At 41.7% G+C, this 19,130-nt stretch overlaps 1 protein-coding gene across 1 annotated transcript in view; it reads right to left on the reverse strand.

Annotated features, from left to right (window-relative positions):
- Positions 1-12,328, reverse strand: part of THBS4 (thrombospondin 4) — a gene marked incomplete at its 5' end in the record, with an annotated part of 52,858 nt that extends 40,530 nt beyond the window's left edge. The window contains 2 exons of the mRNA XM_079800278.1: positions 6,200-6,403; positions 12,244-12,328. Of these exons, the coding sequence (XP_079656404.1) occupies positions 6,200-6,403; positions 12,244-12,328 (289 nt within the window). The remainder of the gene's footprint in view (positions 1-6,199; positions 6,404-12,243) is intronic.
- Positions 12,329-19,130: the final 6,802 nt, after the last annotated feature.

Genomic DNA, 19,130 nt, shown 5'->3' on the forward strand with positions numbered 1-19,130 from the left:
TATATTTTGAGAAATTATGAGACTCGTCACTGTACACAACTATCTGGTAGGTGACAAAGCGGTGTATAAGCACAGAATCCCAAGGTCATGGTATAGGAGAGTGCTGAAAAGCAACTTCTTAAGAGTCCATGGAACCTCGTTACCCTTAGAAGAGCCACAGAATATTGTCATTGTAAGACATCCTGCCTAACATCTCACTTCACAAATCCCCTCAATACAAATGCAGCCTCTACCACCACATTTCCAGTAACAAGGAACTCATCACTGTGTGGAGAAAACCATTTCACTTTTGGATTTCCCTCTAAGATTTGTCTAACACAGAGCCAGTATTTGTTTCCTCTGACTTCTACCAAACGGTCCTAATTTTACTCTTCAGAGCTATAGACAGATTTAATTTTATTCTAAATCCAAATGATGTTCTTCAGATATTTTAAGTCAACTTTTATCTCTCACGTCTTCTTTCTGGCTCTTTTATTTCTCTATTTTCTTTCACTTTTTGACTTATAATGTGGTGAAAAATGGGGCTCCAGGTAATCTTTGACTTGTTAGTGTCCCTGTGAAATGTGTCCAGAACTAGTCACAATATCCTAGATGTGGCCTGGACAATTCAGAGTACAGTGGGACTATTAGCTCCCTTATACGGTCACATATATGCATTAACAAAACTATAATTTAAGAAACTTTTTAAAACCATTGCATCACTGTCTCTGTTTGTCCATTCAATCAGCAAACATTTTTGAGCAACTACTACATCAGGCGCTGTGCTCAACACTGATTGGTTCTTAATGTTGTTGACCAGAACTCTTTTGGGATAGATCTCCCACATCCTGCACTTCTGCAATTTACTTTTCACTCCTAGATGGTAGATTTACATTTTTTTCTTGTTAAATTTCATCTGACTGATGGTGGCATATTTTTCCAGTCTGATAGGGCCTTATAAATATTAATCATAGCATTCAATATATTCAACCATTTTTTCTAGCTTTGTGCCAATTACCAACATGATAAAATACTATCCATGTCTTCACCTAAATCACTAATAAGTTGAACAGTTAAATGCCCAAGATAGAGGCTTGTCAAAACCACTAGATACTTTTCTATAAGGCAACTTACCAACTCCTAACAGTACTATTTATCTAGCTCATTCTTTTTAATATTATTCAGAAAGGTATAATGAGTAACTTATACCTTTTCTGAAGTCAATATATATTATGCTCACAGCATCTTTTTGATCTGTTAGCTTAGAAACTTTACATACAAAAAACGATTAGCATGACTTATATTGAGTAAACCCATTTGTCATCAAATAATCCCAGCTTTCTTTTCCAGGCAATCATAAATACATAAATAATAATTTAACCCTCTGGGCATTTGTCCTAAAGTTCACTAAAATTCTTTCATTTTTTGCATATAGCCACTTTAAAATTGAGCTCATTCAAGGGCACCTCATAAGAATATTGTGAAAGTTAAAAGGGAAAATGAGTGTTGACAAGTCTTCAGCACAGTCCTGGTATATCATAAGGGTGCCATGAATATTATTGCAAATATCTGAGGTGCCTCATTTTTTACCCATTATTATTGGGTTCCAAATTCTAATTTTTAAACTCTCCCATCTCTCCAAAGCTATCTCTCTCTAGCCCATAGCCTTCTGAATCACTGCCCTGAACTATCTGACATCTCATACCCTTACGCTTACTTAGGAGCTGGACTGACACGCTCCAGTAATTACTGCAAAATCTTGGGGTTCCCTTCACTTTCACAGCACCAAGTTGTTCTGCTGTGGAGATCAAATTAAGACTCAAGAAGCAGTTCTTAGTACAGATTGGTAATTACAAAATAGTCATGGGGATGTAAAGTACAACATAGGGATTATAGCCAATTGGAGTAGCTATGTATGGTGCCAGGTGGGCACTGGAAATATCAGGGGGAACACTTTGTCTAACCACTATGTGGTACACCTGAAATAAATACAAAATAATAGTGAATGTAAACTGTAATTGGAAAAGAAGTAAAAACAACAAATGAAGCAGTTCTTCTCACTTGCTTTTTCTTAAAGGGGAAGCTTTCATTAAGAGTTCACCCAATCATCATCTTTGGAAGACAGCTGCTTAAATAGTACAGAGATATCTATCTCTCCCTCCCTTCTTCTTTCATTCCTTCTAGAACAGTGGTTCTCAACCTTTCTAATGCCGCGACCCTTTAATACAGTTCCTCATGTTGTGGTGACCCCCAACCATAAAATTATTTTTGTTGCTACTCCATAACTGTAATTTTGCTACTGTTATGAATCGTAATGTAAATATCTGTGTTTTCTGATGGTCTTAGGCGACCCTGCTAGCGGTTCTCAACCTGTGGGAACCACTGCTGTAGAGCCTAAGACCACCGGAAAACACAGGTATTTACATTATGATTCATAAAAGTAGCAAAATTACAGTTATGAAGTAGCAACGAAAATAATTTTATGGTTGGGGATCACCACAACATGAGGAACTGTATTAAAGGGTCGCGGCATTAGAAAGGTTGAGAACCACTGTTCTAGAAGAACCTGACATTTCTATTGAGCTTCACAATATAAAAAAGTTATTATATTTTATATAAGTCACTTCTTGCAATCAACCTGTGAGGCAGCTCTTATCTCATCCCCACTTCACAGATAGCAATCGAAGCTAAGAGCAGAGATGTATTCATGGTGGCACAGTTGTAAGATTTTTAACTGTAACTCAAAAGCAGGTTACTAACTGGAAATTTGCTTCCATGCCAGATAATACAAAAGCATCAATCATATCATCTATTCAGTCAGATGGCTTCTGTAGAATGCTTATTTCTATCAAGATTATGTTACTAATAATCTGATAAATAATTTCTATCAGAAGTATTACCTATATTTCTTTTCTATTCTCATCCAAATGGTCTTCAGCACTCATTCATTCTAAAATGAATCTGAATCAGATCTCAACATGCCAGACACTCAGTACTTCCAGAATTTGCACAATAGTGTATGTCTTCTTTAACAAACAAGGCTATTCTTCTCAGCCTCTATTTATTCTGTTCAATCTGCTCATGAACCACGTCCATGTATGAGGCACTGTGCTCAGTGCAGCAGTAGACACAAAGATGATTTAAGGGATGCTCAGTCTCTGCCTTGAGGGGGCTTACAACCTACTAGAGAAAAGACCTAGAAGTAATTCAAGTACAAGACAAACTAAGATTAGTGCCTTCCACAGAGATACAAAGTCACATAAGGAAAGGTGTCAGAAGGAGATTGAGGTAGGTCTTGCATATATAGGATTTTGGTATCTGGAGATGATGTTTCAGAATGTGTATGGAGGGAGCAGAGGTCAAGAGCAAAAGGATGGAGAAGGAAAGACAGCATGCCTGGGTTCAGGGAATGGCAGCCAGTCCATCCAGATGAAGTATAGGCTGCATGGAGGGTTGGAAGGAGGAAAGGCTGGGTGGGGGTCCTGCAGTGAAAAGCCCTGAAAGCACAGCTGGGGTGTTTAAATCTTATTCAGTTTGGAATGGGAAGCCACAAAAGTTCTCAGGGGTCAGGCATAACTTGACCCAAGTTATGCTCTGCAAATAACAATGAGGCCACCAGGCTAAGATGACTTGGAGATTGCCCAGTGACAAACTTATGCTTGCTTCACAGTCTTCATGGGATACACTTTAGTTTATTGTAGGAGCTCTCCAAGGGCCCTGCTCTTTAACACTATCTGTGTGGTCACCCACTCCCAATTCATTGCCTTTAGCGGAGGGAAGGCGGGTCCCATTTCCTACTCATATGCTTTAAGTCAATAGAGATACATCTTGATTTCTTCTGACTTTCACTGTGTTCCATGCAAATCAAGAGGACAGATCAGCTGAGCCTTGCCAGTTGATCAATGACTGGGACTCACCTTCTAGGGAGAAGATTCTTCCCGCACCCTCCATAAACTACGTCAGGCCACCTGAATACCACAACGGGGAGTCACAACCACATGCCATGTCTTTTCCTTGGACCTGTTGGACTCAGACTTTTTCTTGTTTCAATCAGAAGGGGCTGCTGCCGCTTCCTAGAACTTTCAGATTCACCAGTGATGGTAAGTCTCTGTACTTTTTCCCATTGCTCCAGTGGAACTTTTCTACGGGAAATTCTTCCACTCTCCAAACTGTAATACTAGTATAAATTCCTCTTCGTTTTCTGAGAATTTTCATTTCTGGATTCTTTTCAAACTCTTTTTAAACATATGTTTTCTAAGAGCTACCGATTGCCTCTAATAGGTTGGAGGGTGCAGAGGTGCTCAGCATTCCTCTCATCTTCTCCTCTAACATGGTGATCAGCTGGGATTTACAGCTGAATCACATGACTGCTGGTTCTTCAAATGAAACACACTAACAATCCCCTTTTCTATCAATCAACCTGCCCATATGTCTAGCTTTACCCCTGCTTACTAAACAGAATCAGTTCAAGGTAAGCTGCTTCTTTGTGTTTCCAGGCAATGGACTCTCCACAATGGGTTCATCCACACTGGCCAGTTCAGGAGGAGAGGGTGAGATTCAGGGAGGGGGGAAAGCTAGAAGCAGAGTTTCTCACTCTACAGAGGGCCTTTTAGCCACTAGGCTGAGAGAGCTAAAAGAAAAATCTTCCATGCATTTAAATAGACAGTTTTATGAGAAGCTACTGATCTTTAGATGAAACTGAGTGGCTGGGTTGTTAGAAGATGAGCAGTTCCTTCAACAGATGTGAGGCAAAATGGGGCTGATTCAAGGCAAGGAGACAGGCGAAACTGCCTCCCATCAGGGCTGCTGATGGGGCAAAGGGAGGAGGAATGGTTGAAACATGAACCATGCAGAGTCATGAACCATGTCCCCAGACTCCATTATGGGAAACCTCACCCCTGAGAGGCTGTGAGGCACAGAGAAATCAGACTTGTGAGTGGAGTGGGAAAAGGAAAAGAGGATGTTGGCATTTGACATAAAAGAGGGGGTTCAAACCTCATTCCTTCCTGCTTTTAACTCTACAGTCCCATGAAAGCTAAGAATTAGGCATGTCTTCCAGCTCCTAACGCCTGCTGACTTAAGTGTTCCATCACGATTAGAAACTAGGAGTCTAGAGCACTGTAAGTATCTATGTACTTTGTAAAGCAAACCGAAATAAATATAAAATCTAGCCAGAAGGACTGGCCCATTTTTTATTATTAAAAGCAAAACACATATCTGTCTCATTCCTCAATAAGCAGGAACAGGTGTCCCCAAGGCATAGGTGGAAGGGAAAGAGACGAAAAAGTAGTGACCTTATTCTTTGAGAGTAATTTTTAGTACTTGTAGTAACTCATTTTGACAGTAAAACATTTGACAGTAAAGGGACCAAACAGATGACAGGTCTGTGTAAATTGGCATGAAACAGATGGAAAAGAGCAGTTTATTTAGTTTTACTGGCTGAAGTATAGTCTCTTCATCAAGTCCAGGAAGGTGCTTGCAGAGCTAGAAGTTAGGTCTGCAAAGCCACATGCTTCCAAGGGAACATACAAATGGTTATGCACTGAATATTTGTGTCCCCCCAAATCCATATGTTGTAGCCCTACCCCAGTGTGATGGTATTAGGAAGTGGGATTTTGGGAGCTAAATGGATTTAGACAAGTCATGAGAGTAGGACCTCCATGATGGCATTAGTGTCCTTTTAAGAAGAAGAAGACAAAAAGCTCTCTCTCCCCCAAAGGCACACAATGATGAAGGGTCATAAGAGGACACAGTGAGAAGGTGGCGTCTACAAGCCAGGACCCAAGTTCCCTAACCTGGAACTGAAGCTGCTGGCAACTTGATCTTGAACTTCCCAACCTCCAGAACTGTGAGAAATAAATGTCTGTTGTTCAAGCCACCCAGGCTATGGTGTTTGTTATAAGCAGCCAGAGCTGACTGAGATAACGGCCTAATTGTCCTGGCTCTTGTCCCTTCCAGAACTGGATCCAGAATAACAAAAGGGACAATATCAGAGGGCATTTTGGCCACAAGCAATTCTTCATTCTTTCTCCCAATATCAACTCGCTCTCTCTGTATAGGTAAATGTATAATGAGAAGAATTTGGTATTGAAAACTGAAATAAATAGTGGACGAGGAAAAAAAAAACTGTCCAAGGGAACCATCTCAAGAAAAGTATACCTCAAATCCTGGAATAGAAAAAGAGGATTTTTAAGAAAATGATTTCTGCAAATGTGCTTACCTTTGTTTAAGCGTCCCATCACAGTAAATTCAAAATATTTGCTGTTGTCAGTTGAAGAGTAAAGGCCGAAGATGGTGGCCGAACTCTTAGTCTGCAGTTTGAAGGTGGAGATCACATACAGCTCATTCAGGGTGGGGTCGGTCAGGATTGGCCGCAGGGCACCTGGGTTCAGCCTCTGGCTGGAGGATGGGAGAAGGTCAAAGACTGGGGAGAATGGAGAGAAAGAGATAATCAGTAAAATATTTAACTTTGGGGCAAACACCTTTTTTTGAGGGGGGCATAAATGGACAGAAAGCTATAAAGTAATGTAAATGAATGTGGTCATTTTCCACATTGCCAAACTCCCCAGGTCTTATCACTCCTATAGTGGCTGGCCATTTGGAACCAGAAGAGATATAGCACAACATTTATCACTAGGTTATAACCTCCAAGAGAAGACTGAGTTTGCAAGTCCCAAAGTGCATTTGGCTGAAGAAGTGGCTCTGGACGTGCCCACTGGGCAAAGCACTGGAGGCTTCAAGGACAAGGGAACAGGCGAGAGCATCCAAGTCATGGCTTTTCTTAGGTCCCATCCAGTGAATTCCTGGAGTCCTTGGGGTTCCCCAATCTTCTCCTGGACCAGAGCCAACTGTATTTTCCTGGTCAGTGATAAATGGCACAGTGGACGCAGCAGAACGCATGGATGTGGTGGGAGACAAAGTGTCAGAACAATGGTTTGCTTCCTTTGTGCGACTTAAGTTCCCTTCATGCACTCACAGTTCTCCAATATTTCTGTTAAAAAATCCCAAACAAAACAATGTGGTCTCTATTTCCTAACCGTATCTTAACTGATAGAGTTGGTTTACAAAAACTAGAATAAGTTGCTTTTGTTCACACCAGCAGCACTTTCTCTCCAACTTTTTAATACTTAAGAAAGTTATGAGAGAGTACATCTAGAGTTATTTAAAAGGCAGTGGCCAAATTTGGGTCTAACTCACTATAAGTTACTTAGCATTTCTGTTGTTTTATGCAAATATTGTTTGAACAGTTCCATAGCTGTCTCCTGGATACAATAATCTGGTTACTAAAAGTGTAGTATTCATAATTACACATAGTTCTTAAAAATCAATAAAATAATCATCCTTATAGAAAAATGGGCAAAAACCATGAAAAAAACAATTTACAGAAAAAGAGTTACAATGGCAAATAATTATATATGTAAATGTTCATATGCTTAACTAATGATGAAGGAATTGCTAACTTAATATTTTCACTAAATTGCATAAACAATGAATGCAATAATAGCTAACTGTTGATGAGGATTCAGACAAGTGGAAACTCATATACTGGTGGGTAAGATCTAATTAGTATAACTATTCTGAAGACAGTTTAAATAACAGTATCAAAGGCCCTAAGACATACATGCTTTTTGATTTAGGAATTCTACTCACAGAAGTTATCCTAAGGAAATAAAGGATAGCATGGTAAATTACTTAGGTACAAAGATATTCACCACCAGTGGTAATTCGAGAATTTCTGTGAAGGAAGAATTATGTCAAAATTCAATGGGAGAGATGAGAAAGCGGAGGCTCTGTGGGCACAGCACTTCGTTATGAAAACAGTGTCCTTGGCGGAGAAAGAAGGGCTCAACAGAGATTAAGCCATCCTATGGCATTGCAATTGTTCAACAATTTATGGGTTTTTAAAATATATTTTTATTAATTTCAGAGTGGAAGGGAGAGGGAGAAAGAGATAGAATCATCCATGATGAGAATCATCCAGTGGCTGCCTCCTGCACAGGGATCAAGCCCAAGCAGCCTGGGCATGTTCCTGGACCCCGACTGGGAATCCTGGTTCATAGGTTTACACTCAACCACTGAGCCACACTGGCCGGGCTGTCATTATTTGTAATATCAAAACAATGGGGACAACTTATCTTAGAGCCCTGGATAAATACATTTTGGCCCTTTCAAAAAGTGGAATATTATGTATTTAAAAAGGAAGTGCAGCTGACTACTTATAGACATGGAAAGATGTTTATGATATATTAAGTGGAAAAAAGAGATTATAAAACTATACATATAACAGGATCCCATTTGAAATATATACTTGCATAGAAAAAGATTTGAAAGACAACACAACAAATACTAACAGGAATAGTAGCTGTCTCTGGGTTGTATAGTTATAAATATTTAAATGTCCTTCTGTTTACCCAGTCCAGCCACCCCCCTGCTTTTTTTATTTTAACAGTGAACAGGTATTGCATTTGTAATAAGAAAAAAGAAATAAAAGTTATAAAGCCAACAGGCAAAAACCAACGTAAGAATGTCCACTCTTGCTTCCCTTTGCCCTTTAGGCAGCCCTTTCAATTTTTGGAAAATCTAGGAAAAAAAAAAAAAAAAGAATGTCTACTCTTTTTAAAAGACAACCTGTCTTCAGACTGAATCTGTATCGTTTCTTTCACGGGTACAAAGAACCTTACACAATAATGAATTTACTACTAGACGTGTAGGAAAGCATAATATCTATTATGTTTCCCCTAGCACTCCATTTTCCCCAAACTAGAAGACTTCTACTTCAAAACAGAAACAGAAATTTTTAAACTTGCAGAGAATGGGAAATGTTACATTTCCACCAGTGAGGGCAATATGGCAATATGTTTAAAAGTTCTTTTCAGGACAAGGCATCTTCGGAAAAGGGATGTGTGTTTAAAGTGAGAGAACTGCATTCATAACTAAACTCAAGAACTGCTGATTCTTGTTTTGACTATGATCACGTCCATAATTTAGCTCAAGCTAAATTTGCCGAACTTCAATCTGTTTGGTTCATCTAATCCACTGGCTTCTCTCTCAAGCGGCAGAGTTGGAATTAGTAATGAATTTGGAGAGTGTTTTGAAAAGGAAATGAGATATACAATTTTCTTTTAATGTTATTACATTTTAGTAAAAGCACCAGGATCTAAGCACAACCTTCTAGTGTTAGAGGTGAAATTACTGCTATCAATGAGCCCAACTACCATGGTATGAAAATTGAATTCATACATACTAATAAGATTAACAAGGTTAGCTCAGAGGAGGAAGGAGATAAGCAAATTATCCAATTGAGCTGATAATTGCAAGAGTAATTAACGCAATAAAAGAATCTATCAGAAACTTGACTTAATCAGATAATCTACAGCAACTACATTAACTAGATAATTTAGAAAGTACAGCCTAATTTCAAGTCTCCACAATTCAGGAAGCTCTCTCTAAGCATAAGCAAAATCCATACCAGTAGCACACCAGGAAGTTGTGTGTTCAAATGTCAAAAATTCATATAACGCAAAATACTATACCCATAAATTCAAACCTGCTTAATCATGTCTACAATAAGAAAACTTTTGAAATATGTGAAAAATCGACTTTTCTGACACCAAAAAGGTTGTGGGTTCAATTCTTGGTCAGGGCACATACTTAGGTTGTGGGTTTGATCTTAGGTTAGAGCAGTGATGGGCAACCTTTTGAGCTTGGTGTGTCAAACTTCGCCAAAAAACTGAGCATAACTCGGGTAGTGTGTCACTTTGAGGAAAAAACTAACTCCATGACTCTAGTCGCAAATGTTTCATCCTCAGGAACAGCAAATGATTCATCCTCGGCATGCGGCCGCGTGTCATCAGAAATGGCTACTACGCGTGTCAGTGCTGACACGCATGTCATAGGTTCGCCATCACTGGGTTAGAGTGTATATAGGAGGCAACTGATAGATGTTTCTCACATCAACATTTCTTTTTCTCTTTCTCTCTCCTCCTTGTTCCTCTCTCTCTAAAATCAATAACATATCCTTGGGTGAGGATTTTAAAAAACTAACTTTCTCATAAAAAAAAAAAAGATTCTTCACAGCAAAGGAGATTTATCAACAAAATGAAACAGCAACTTATTAAATGTGAGAACATATTGCAGATCATATATCTGACAAGGAGTTAATATCTAAAATATATAAAGGACTCATGCAAAAAACAAAACAACCCAATCCGATTTAAAAATGGGCAGAAAATCGAAGAAGATATACAGATGGTCAATGGGTATATGTGAAGCTGTTCAACATTAGTAATGAAATGCAAATCAAAACCATAATGAGCTATCCCTTCACACCTGTTAGAAAGGCTAATTAAAAAATAAGAAACAGTCAGTGAGGACATGGAGCAAAGGGAACCCTATGCACCATTGGTGGAAATGTAACTTGGTGCAGGTTGAAGGTTCCTCAAATTTAAAAATAGAACTACTATATGATTGAGCATCTCTACTTCTGGGTACTTATCTAAAAACAAACACAAAAACACTAACTTAAAAAGATATATGCACTCCCATGTTCATTGCAGCATTATTTACAACAGCTGAGATACAGAAACAACCTAAGTATCACAAATGGATGATTGGATACAGAAAATCTGATATACATATACAATGGAATATTATTCAGTCATCAAAAGGAAATCTTCCATTTGTGACAACATAGGTGGGCCTAGAGGGTATTATGCTAAGTGAAATAAATCAGACAGAGAAAGACAAATACTGTATGATCTCACTTATATGTGGAACCAAAAAAATAAAAAACCAAGCTCATAGATACTGAGAACAGATTTGTGGTTGCCAGAGGTCTGGGTGGGGGAGGAGGTGAAATGGGTGAAGGGGACCAAAAGGTAAAAACTTCCAGTTATAAAACAAATAAGTCCTGGGATGTAACGTACAGCACGGTGACTACAGCTAATAATACTGTACCATGTTTGAAAGTTACTCAGGGAGTAGATTTTAAAAGTTGTCATCACAAGAAAAAAAATCTGTAATTATGTATGGTGATGGGTATTAAATAGACTTATTGTGGTGATCATTTTTCAATATTACAATTTTTGAATATACACCTGAAATTAATATGTCAATTATACTTCAATTTTTTTAAAAAAGCTTTTTCTTACCTTCTTAGAAGCAAGGTCACAATGAATAAATAGTATAAACTATAGCATTTCAAATATATCTATGCAAACTAAAAGCAGTACAGTATCCCCTAAAACCACAATCCTGGTTGCCTGATCTGGAATCAAAATGCATTATTTGGTGAAATGCAAAGTTTAAGCGGGTGATTACTGCAATGGAGGGGAAGGGGTTAGAGAGTGCCCTCACAGGCAAGCTTCATTCTAGCTTAGTGAGGAGTAAGTTTTGAGTTGTGTCTCTTCCAGCTGTATTTCCTTAATCAGTAATAAATCACCCAGGGCACCAATTTCAAACAGATGAAGGCCATCACCTAAGATCTTTTCTTGCTGAAACAATTTCTTCCTTTCGGCCTTTACCAAACACAGAAAAAAAATCTGTTAAAGCTTAAGTGCTTTTTGCCTAATGGTTATTTTCACCCCATCTCACAGAGAGGTTTGAGGTTTATCCAGATGTCTTTTCAATTATTGTATTTATCGAATGTTTACTTCTTCATAGAGAAAGATGGATTTCTCAGCCCTTCCTGTTCTGTTTATCTTAGGAATCAAGAGACGAAGCCAACCCCCTAAGGAGGTTTTGGGGTCCAAGCAAAGTTAGAGCAGAAAAAGGCGAGTGGCGGGGCCAATGGAATAATGCTGCGCCTTTCTCTGGGAGGTCGGTCTCAGACTATCTGGGTGAACACTGCTCTGGCCCCACGGAAGGATTTAGGGGGCAAGGGAGAGGGTGGGCCAGCTGGACTGAGACTCAGGGGACAGAACCCGGGTTTCACCCCACTCCAGGCGGGGCATGTTAGAGGTCGAGAGCCATGTGGTGGGTCAGCTTTGGAGAAAACCCCACGTTTTTGCCTAGACTGAAAATAAGTTTTGGAACTATAGTTTACGGAATTGATTTCATTGGTGGATAACGGAGTCTCAGCAATACTATACCCAGAATGCTTTGACTTGGGCCCCAGAGGGACAGAGAGGTGCCCAGCGAGGCCCCGGGAGCCACGCCGCCCCGCTGGTCCCTCCACTCGCCCCAGCGGACGCGGGACGGCGCTGGGCTCCGCGAAAGGGGGTCTGGGCCGGCCGCCCCGCCTCGCCTCGCCTCGCGCCCACTTACCCTGGGGCGCCTGGGCGCCGGCCCCCAGCCAGGGCTGCAGGGCCAGGTGCAGCAGCAGGAGGGCGGCTCCGCGCGGGGCCAGCATGTCGGCTCTCCCTGCTCCCCGCGGGCGACCGGGAGCGACGGCGGCGGCGGCCCTGCCTCGGTGTCCCCGGGCGGCGCGCGGGTCTGCGAGGGACCCTGGGCGGGCGGCGCAGGTGAAGGGTGCGCGCTGCGGGGCTGGTGCGGGGCCGGCGTCCACGGTGCCGTCGGGGGCGGCGCTGGCGTCCGGGCGCTGCGCGGAGCTGGTGCGCTGGCTGCCGGGCTGGGCGGCCCGGCCCGGCTCTTTATGGCCCGGCGGGTCCCCGGGAGGAGGGGGAGGGCCGCGGCTGGGGCGGCCCCCTTGGCTGGGATTCCCCTTTGCCGGGAAGAGGGGGCGGCCGGAGCGAGGAGCAGGGCAGCGGAGAGGGAGGCGTGAGTGTGCGGACGCGCAGAAGCCCGGGACCTTCTGGGTCCGCTGCTGGGCGTGGAGGCCCCTGGGACCCCCAGGGGCTTAGGAGGGGGAGCAGAGGATGGGCCGCAGGGGGCTGGGGGAGGCGCGCAGGACCGGGTGGAGATGAAGGAGGAGAAGGGGGGAAGAAAGGACACTGACGCCTAGCTTTGGGCACCATCAGACTCCCGTCTCCTGTACTCCTTTTGTCTGAGAACATCGTTTGGACAGACTTTTAAGGCTCATCTTGGTTTCCCTTCGGAACGAACCCTGAAGGCTCTCCAGGAACTCTCTCCTGAAGTGGTCCAGAGAGCAATCTGTTTCTTTCGTTTCTTCAAGCTTTCTTTTGAAGACCTCAAATGTTGAACATTTTCCCCCGCTGGTTCTGAGACCTGAACAGTGAACGTTTGAAAGTTTTTGCGTTTTTGATGGAAACGGAACACCTCTCAAAGAACCCATTCGGACAGAACCGTTTCCAGGGTGGTGGTGCTTTCTGGAGAGTTTATTTTCCATTCCATTCCTGTCTGCCCACTTGGGTTCCAGCCTCCCAAAAGATCCGTATGGGAGTAGGACCTGAAAAAGAGGGAAGGAACATAAGAAATTAGTTTTCCTCCTAGGCAAAGCTCCCCAAAATAATGTGGATTAACTAGAATTAAAAAAAAAATTTTTTTTCAGAACAATGGCAAACTTTTCCCTCTGAAACAATCTTGACGAAAGAGAAGATCCAGCAAAGTATTTCTATCCCTGCCTTTATGTCTCAAGTAATTTCTTTCAAAGTTTCAGACGCTATCTGCCACAAACAGGAAGATTAACTCATCAGCTTATTTCCAAACTGTGCTAGAGTAACCCCTCACCAATTATGATTCTACTTACAGCTAATGACCTGGAGATTTCCCAGCTATTTTCAGAGCTCTTTTCCATTTGAGGTCTAACATAATTAGAATCCAGGTTTCATTTGATGCCACATTACACTGAAGTCACCGTATGAAATGAGCCACGGCATGTCTACATAGGAGAGCATGAAGGAGATAGAGGGTGTGCATGTTTCTAACCAAAACCTCTCATGAAACTTCTTTAATATACTTTATTAAAAAACGGTGCAAATGTTCCTTAGAAAAATAACCAGAAATGCAATTGTGAGGACATTTGTTACAAATAGTAACTATGCCTACCGAACTAGAAGTCCAGAGAGCATTTTGACAATTAGCATTTCTTAAAGTGACTACTCTCCTTCATTAAAGGATACATTAATCCATCCACATGGCAGTTCCTGCAATGTCCAGTGATAATAATGATTACTAAGCCAGGAAAACCACCCAATTTAGTGCCAGATGTGTGAATGTATCTGCTACGAAAGTATGATGCAGAGTGCAATGAAATAATGAGATATAAAGCAAACTTGCAGAATGTGCTAAAATTCTATTCATTTGGAGTTTTGAATTTGGGCTAATTTGATTTGAATTGGATTGAAGTTAATCTAAGGGGGAAAAGGTTTGTAAGCAAATGAATAATATTACTTGAATTCCTCAGGGCAATGTTTAACCTAACTGAAAGAACTAACACATGAAAGGTTTTAGTAGTTAACTGTCATCAGGAAACTCAGTACTGCTAATTACAAATGAGCCCTAAAGCAGCTGATCTGGATATCTTCAGTTTTTTTCAATCTTAAATGTAAAAATTATGCCGAAACCGGTTTGGCTCAGTGGATAGAGCGTCGGCCTGCGGACTCAGGGGTCCCAGGTTCAATTCTGGTCAAGGGCATGTACCTTGGTTGCGGGCACATCCCCAGTAGTGGGTGTGCAGGAGGCAGCTGATCTATGTTTCTCTCTCATTGATGTTTCTAACTTTCTATCCCTCTCTCTTCCTCTCTGTAAAAAATCAATAAAATATATTTAAAAAAAATTATGTGGGTTTGCTATCCAATCATTGACAAAGGTGTTGTGTTAGAATATTTTCCTATCAGGCATAAAAGCTTAATTATAATGTTTTTCTCATTAATGTAATCAATTATCCAACAAATAATTACTACGTGTCCATTCATTAATTAATTCAACAAATATTTATTGACAACCTTCTAGACTGTGCCCTGCATAGAAAGATAAGTGAGACAGTTCTTGTTCTCCAGCTCATAGTCTACTCAGACAAGCAGGTGATATAAACAATATGATAAAAGCTGTCATAGACATATGTCCTAAGAAAGAAGGAAATGCTGAGAAGAAAGCAACTTATAGGCAGAGAGCGTTGGAAGAGGCTTCCTAGAAGAGCTGCCTCTTCATTTGGGTCGTGAAGGACGAGGAGGCATTCTCCATGTGACAGAGTAAGGGGAGAACATTGCAAGCCGAGGGAATGCATGTTATGTGCAAGACCAAGGAGGGAGACGTCAAGATACCCATCCTGATGTCTGGGGTTCTGACCTGGGCAGCGTGGCATGTTGTAGTGCCATTCCCTGAGATATGAGGGGGAGGTGATGATTTGGCTTGGCCATGTTGAGTTTAAGGCATCATCAACACATTCAAATGGAGCTGTCCATTAGGCATTTAGTTACATGGGAGAGAGGTGTATAGGTGTGGGCATCATTAATTTATAGGTAGCAACTAAAGCCATAGGGATAGATGAGACTAATTGAGAAGAGTGTGTAAGATGAGGAAAGAACACTGAGGAACACTAACATTCAGAGACGAGTCGATAAGGAGAAGCCAGCAATAAAGATGAAAAGATGGAAAAGAAAATCAACCAAGTACGGTGTCAGGGAGGCCTGGTGAATAGTATCCACACTGTGGAGAGGTCAAACAAGATAAGAGGTAAAAACCGTGCTTGGGTAGGCAGCACAGAAGTCATTGGTGACTCTGTTGAAAGCAGGTTGATGGAGCAGTGTGGATGAAAGAAAAGCAGAGTACTGCCATTTGAGGAATGAGGACGATAGGATAGGAAGTGGAGATAGTAAGAGTAATAATGAAGTAAAATAACTTTCAAGAAGCTTGCCTGTGAAGTGGAAGGTGGAGATAGGCCAGGAACTACTAGGAGAGATATGAACATATTTTGATGTAGATAGGTTAGGGCTGCCGAGGAGGGAATAGTTGATATGTGCTTTCTCTTAATCAAGGGGCACTAAAACTATTTTGTGTTTTCCTCTAATAGTTTTGCATTTTATGTATCACATCAACCCTCTAACAATATAAGCTTTACAAAAATGAAGGCTGTCTGTGTAAGACAGTAACAGAATTCCCACACCAGGGGTTTATTATCTCCTATAACATGCAGTCCAGAGCGTTGTAGTAGTAGCTCAGTGAATTAACAATATCATGCCTCTGGGTCAGCTTTTGGACTCCCCTCGGGATGCAAGGTGGCTGCTGCAGCTCCAGACATCATCTCTTTACATGACAGCATCCAAGAGTAGAAAACAAGGAAAGGGTCAGGCTTGTTCTCTGTCTCTCTTTCTCTCACCCCGCCCCCCCCACCACACCCTTCACAGAGGAAACCCATTCCAAGAAACACCCAAACAGACTTCTCCTCAGGTCACAGTGGGTCACAGACATCCCCACGTCTTGTCTGCCAGGAAGGATTGGGAAAGTGAGGACTGATGCTTTCAGCTTCTGTTGTGGGACTGGACTGGACTAGGAAGGAAGGGGGAGAAGAGAATGGAGAACTGACCGTGCCAACATGGTCAGCCACAGGCTGTGTCTTGCACTGTGTTATGCCCACCACAGTGCTGGGTGCTTACAGGTGGGTCTTTGTCATTCTCTTGTGAGGTTTATAGGGAGAAAAAACAAATAAGTGAAGGTAGATGAGAGTGATGTACTGCTAAGTCAGAATAGGAGGGAAGTGTGGAGGAAAACTTAACAGCTTGGCTGCGTGGCTCAGGGGTTGAGTGTTGACCTATGAACCAGGAGGTCATAGTTCAATTCCTGGTCAGGGTACATGCCCAGGTTGTGGGCTTGATCCCCTGTGTGGGGCATGTAGGAGACAATCAATGATTCTCATCATTGATATTTCTCTCTCTCTTTCTCTCTCTGAAATCAATAAAAATATATTTTAAAAAAAGTTAACAGACTTAGGGGAAGTGGATGGGCAAAAAGAGACAAATAACTTCAATTTCAATGGGTTTAATATAAAGAATACACTTAATATATAAAATGTTCTGGACTAGGGATTGGCCCATTGTGGCACACAGGTCAAATCTGGCCCACGGCCTGTTTCTGCAGAGTCAGCAAGCTAGCAATAGTTTTTACATTTTTAAATAGTTGGAAAAATATGTTTTTAAAGTATGATTTCCAACATGTGAAAATCATGTAAAATTCCAGTTTTAAGGTCTGTCAGTAGGTTTTATTGAAACACAGCTATGTTCACTGGTCTATGGCTATTTTTGTGGCATAACCACCAAGTTGAATGTTTGCAACAGAGATCGTATGGCCTGCGAAGGCCTAGAATATTAACTCTCTGGCTCTTTACAGAATAAGTTGCTGACCCCTATTCTAGACCCTACGTTTTCTGGCAATCCTATCCATTATGTTAGACTTACTCATTAAGCAGAAAAGCAGGTGGGAAGAGGAAGCAAACACTAGTGGACTCCCTTGTTGCTGATATTCCATTCCTTACCCACCTATTTTGTACTCAGATCTATGACTTGAGGGGCACAAGGCATTGCAGTTTTATCATACATGTCAATTAAAAATCCAACGTATACAATTCTCAGAAAGAGATTACCTTATGAAGTTCTGACATGTCCCTTCGTAAAAGCAATTCTCAGTGTGGATATGGTTGCTAGTGATTTGATTATTTTCATTGCTGCAGTCAAAGATTGACAGCAGGTAAGGAAAATAGGCATGACAAATCCAATAAAGTAAAAGTTTTAGCAGAAAAAACAGAGGTGAGGAAATACAGCAGAGGAACTGGGGAACAGAAAGAGAGAAAGGGGGTGAGGAAGGACTATGGGGGGAAAGGTAGGAAGGCAGTAAAGGATCCCTCAAGGACAAGCTTATTTCATCCAGGGGGACTGAGTGATCATTCCTTTTAAAGTACCCGTCAGAGTCCCATGTCCCATTTAATACTTCCATCTTTCACCCCCATCCCCATCCCCGCACTCCCTGGAATATAAGCTCTCACTTCCCAGGGCCCTGTGGGTGGAGCTCCGTGTCCATTGCAGCTCCCTAAATGCCTACGCCTACGATTGCAGTAATTCTGAAAGTAATTTATAAGAATGAAACTGTGTGTAATGTGTAAATCCATGCCATTGCCACCTTAACTAAAGACTGAGGCGTGGCGGTGGGGTAACAGGCCGTGTGCTAGTCCTTCCAGGGTTACTGTTCCTCTTATCTTGGTCACAGCAGCAAGCTTTCAACATTGTCTGCAAACCTGAGAGTGTGGCAGCCAAAATCAGGAGCCTGCAGACTGGCCCTAGCACACTTCATCAGCTAGTCTTTTTCATTTTCATTTGTACAACATAACTTACTTATACATATGGACTGTACACACATTCATGCATGCATATATACATATATGCATGTACATGCATAAGCACACATGCGCACACACATACCATCTTTTTTTTCTCTTAAAGGAGAGTGAAACCTTTCTTTTTAAAATATATTTTTATTGATTTAAAGAGGAAGGGGGAGGGAGAGAAAGAGATAGAAATATCAATGATAAGAGAGAATCATTGATCAGCTGCCTTCTGCATGTCCCCTACTGGAGATTGAGTCTGCAACCTGAGCAGATGCCCTTGACTGGAATCGAACCTGGGACCCTGCAGTCCGCAGGCCGACACTCTATCCACTGAGCCAAACCAGCTAGGGCCACACCATCTTTTTCTCTTTTCTGTGGAAGCATCTTAGTAGCTAGCCTAATTAATAATAGCAATCAACTTTAAATATCTCGGATATAGAGCCCTGACTTATATGTGATCTCACCTAATTACACAACAGTGAGGATGGTCCTAATTCCCATTGTACAGTCTAGAAAACGAAAGGTCAGGGAGGGTGAACAGCTTCCCAAGGAAATGCCAGAGCCTGGATGCACTCTCAGGTCCCTGACCCAGCCCAGCTCCCTTCTCCTCTGCTGCAGAGCCCTGGGGAGAATGGGCATCTGATCAATGCACCAACCCTGCTTCCTGCTCAGACTAGGTGAAGGGAGGCCCTCAATGAATTTCTTGTTGTGAATTTAACTGATTTCTTCCTAATAGATTATGTGAAGCCAAAAACTCAGTAGTCTAGTATTTGCTTGTTCTTCCTCTACACTTTTCAAAGACCATTCAAAAATGGCTGTGGTCACCAGCACAGTATGTCAGGGCCAGCCTTGTCCATGGAGGGATGCTTGTCTAATCAGGAGAAAGGGCACACAGAGCCATACCACCTGTCATTTACTAGGCGTATGGCCTTGGGGAGGTCCCCTAAACTCCTGTCTGGGGAGCAGGTGATATCTC

Source organism: Cnephaeus nilssonii (assembly GCF_951640355.1).
Source record: "Cnephaeus nilssonii genome assembly, chromosome: 2".
NCBI classification, from domain to species: Eukaryota; Metazoa; Chordata; class Mammalia; order Chiroptera; family Vespertilionidae; genus Cnephaeus; species Cnephaeus nilssonii.